Source organism: Oratosquilla oratoria, chromosome 2 (assembly GCF_046742065.1).
Source record: "Oratosquilla oratoria isolate Oo_2021 chromosome 2, ASM4674206v1, whole genome shotgun sequence".
Classification (NCBI taxonomy): domain Eukaryota; kingdom Metazoa; phylum Arthropoda; class Malacostraca; order Stomatopoda; family Squillidae; genus Oratosquilla; species Oratosquilla oratoria.
Window position 1 is genome coordinate 88,889,837 of NC_134778.1, and position 3,366 is coordinate 88,893,202.

The 3,366-nt window shown below is 37.8% G+C and overlaps 1 protein-coding gene across 1 annotated transcript in view; it reads left to right on the top strand.

Annotated features, from left to right (window-relative positions):
* The window catches only part of LOC143034165 (proton-coupled folate transporter-like), a gene marked incomplete at its 3' end in the record, with an annotated part of 16,456 nt that extends 13,090 nt beyond the window's left edge, over positions 1–3,366 (top strand). Inside the window, 2 exon segments of the mRNA XM_076200115.1 lie at positions 83–239; positions 3,310–3,366. Coding sequence (XP_076056230.1) covers positions 83–239; positions 3,310–3,366 — 214 coding nt within the window.

The following is a 3,366-nucleotide window of genomic DNA, read 5'->3' on the forward strand; positions in this document are numbered from 1 at the left end:
AAATCCCTGCCTACAGCTAAAATTCATACAGAAGTCAACAATACTCTTCAATGGTTGATAGTGCCATTATTTCCTCCGACAGGTATAGTCGTAAGGTCTTGTTGCTGATGCCATTCGTAGGAGCGCTTCTACAGGCGGTGCTTAGCCTGTTGGTGGCCTCCTCTCCCATCGTGCCCCTACATGTACTCTACCTAGGCGCCGCCTTATTAGGTCTGAGCGGAGGATATGTTATATTTAAGGTAAGTGAAAAAATTTAGCGTAGAACCTAAAAGTCATTCAGTGGCTTCAAGTTATCCTTGAAAGAAATATCCTTCTTTTTTTTTCTAAAAAGGAGCCATGTCCACCACGTGCAAATAAGAACAACTACGAGTAAAGTAATCCTTCCAGAAGCTCCACTTTTATTACAGCCTAATTTCTCAATGAAATTTAATCTTTACCCAAGGTATTTTTCCTCAAGAACATTGCACCTCATGGAGGTAAGATGTGTTTTGAGTTAACCAACTCTCTTAAGAGAAATAGTGTTCACTCTTTGAGTGCGTTCAAACCGTCAGCAAGTCATGCAATCTTCTTTTTAAGAAATTATCCATGTTCTCAATTGATGTTTTTAGACTATGACAACAACCCCTTATATGTACAAATGCAGATATCAGTTATAGGTAAAATGCTTTAAAAATTAATAGCAAATAGTATCAGGGAACATTTAGTCTGGCATAATCTGATTAGTGACTTACAACATGGGTTAACAAAGTGTAGGTTGTGTGTAACTACGAGTAATATCTTATCCTTCTACACTAATGTCTACAAGGCGGCATATAACAGGGATAGTTATGATGTTATTTACCTCGACTTTAGGAAATGTAATTTGTTTTAGTGGGTACTCAATTCCTATCTTATGGAAAATTCCAAACACACCTGATCGTATGTTCTTATTATTAAGAAATAAATACAGCACGTAAGTCCAAGCAGACCTACGTTCACCTCACAACTGCCACTCCCCGGCCCGGTCGTGGTTAATGTACCACTTGGTTGCTGAAGTTATCATTTGGTGAGGGAAATTGACAGCTTTAACGATATTTGGGTTGGTTGGGTCTATTATGTGGTTATTTCTTGTGATTTAATTTGTGTTCGGGTTTATTTGGAGATGTGGTAGATGTGTGCGGGGGAAACGAGTTTCTGGCTACCTAGCCATTGTCACGCACTGATCATGTGATGGATGGTCACCTAAGTGCGTGGATTTATGTTTGTTCGTATGTGTGTTATGATGAAGTTTTCCGTAGGTGATGTTACAATATGTAAAGCTACAGCAAAGCGCTCGACAGGGTGCCCCACCAGAGACTGAGAAATAAAATCAAGGGCCATGGCATAGGAGGAAAAGTGTTTGAATAGATTATAGCATGAATTAGTGACAGAAAACAGCAGGTCTCCATTAATGATGTAAAATTCAAATGGGGTAGTGTTGCTAGTGGAGGTCCTCAGGGCTTGGTTTTGGGTCCCTTATTGTTCATTATGTATATATCCGACTTGGATAATGGGATTAATAGTGGTATTTGTAAGTCTTTGAATGACACTATAACAGGACACCATATTAGGTTGGGTTAAGATGTTGGGATACTGTAAGAGGATCTTGATAAATTGTTTGCATGATCGAAGAAATGGCAAATGGATTTCAATATCTCAAAGTACAGTATGTTAAACGTAGGATTATACAACTCGGGTAACAGGCATAGCTTGAATAACGTCACATTAAATAAAACACTATGTGAAAAGGACTTAGGAGTATTAGTGAACCAGGACCTTAAATACAGGAAACAGTGCATTAGTGCCAGGAATAAGGCTAACAGGGTATTAGGATTCAGTACTAGGACAGTTACAAACAAAAGTGCAGAGATAATGATTAAAATCTCTCTGGCGATAGTTATGCAGTACAGATTGGTCTGTCCTATATAATGAATATTGATTCATAAGAACCAGTACAGAGGAGGACCAAAATAATACAGGGGCTTAGAAATCTACCATACGAAGACAGGCTAAGTCACCTTAACTTACACACTCTGGAAAGACGAAGAGTGCGGGGTGATCTGATGGAGCTATTCAAATATGACAAGGGCTTTAAGGTAATGCAGGTAAGGTCATCATTAATACAGCAAGGTAGGACTAATATTAATGGATTTAAATTGAAGAAATTTAGGTTTAAGAATAGGATAGTCAAGAACTGGTTTACCAACAAAGTGGGTAAGGAATGAAACAATCTTAGTATACGTGTAGTGAGCGCTGAGACATTTGGTTGTTTTAAGAGAAGGCTAGATAACTTCATGGATACAGACAGGTGGGAATGAACATAGAACTGCTTAGTGTAGGCCTTATGGTCTCTTGCAATTTCCTCTATTCGTATGTTCTTAGGTTCTTATGATTTTAGGATAACTGCTCCCAGACAATTAACCCCCTTCCAAACTTCCAGGACAATTACCCCATTAAAGAATTAAGATGAAATAACAAAAACCTAATGTAGGTATGGCTATGAAAGATTGAAAAATATTGAAAAATATTTCCACTAGACAATGCAGATCTTGAAATTGTGACCCTAAATAAATTAATAATGGAACTAAGCATATTATCCCTTGCAGTTTTAACTCCATGTGTTCTCTTTTGGTTATTCAATTTCCATTTTTTACTTTTTAATACATATAAAGATTGTGAAGAGGGTGGGTATATGGAAATGCCTAATGTGTGCCAATAAGCATCTTGTATTGTCCTTCCTGGCATATGTCCCTGTGGGATATATGGTTGGTATATGTCCCTGACCAGTTCTTAAATAAATTATATGGTTGACAGTTTTAATTAAATGATCTTCTACTTTTAGTTGCATTTTTATTTACTTATATATCTTTTTACTTTTGCATCAATATAATGTGCAGTTAATTCTTCGTGTTAGTTCCTCTCCTTATTCAGAGGGGCAGCTGTCGGGGGCAGTTGTCGGGGTGCAATTGTCTGTGGGCAGTTGTCCTGATGGGTGAATCTCTTGTAGACAGGAGAACTCCAAAATTAAGAAAACTCATTTCACAGGCAAGGCTAATACAACTATATGGGTTAACTCCTTCCACAGGCAAAAAATCCTCAATTATATATGTACTACTTTATTATCAAATGAGAAGTGTTAAACCTTTCTGTCTCAATGACAATCTGTCAATGGGTAATTTTCTATTAATGCTCGGTAGGAAAGTGGTAAACGGTACGAAAGGCAGCAAAGTAATGATATTTTTTCCATACACCTCCACCATAAGCAGTTTAGCTCAACATCTTCTTTTTCAGTCGGGTACCTCGAGTTATGTTGCAAATATCTGCCATCCAGAGGAGCGTGTGGCTCGC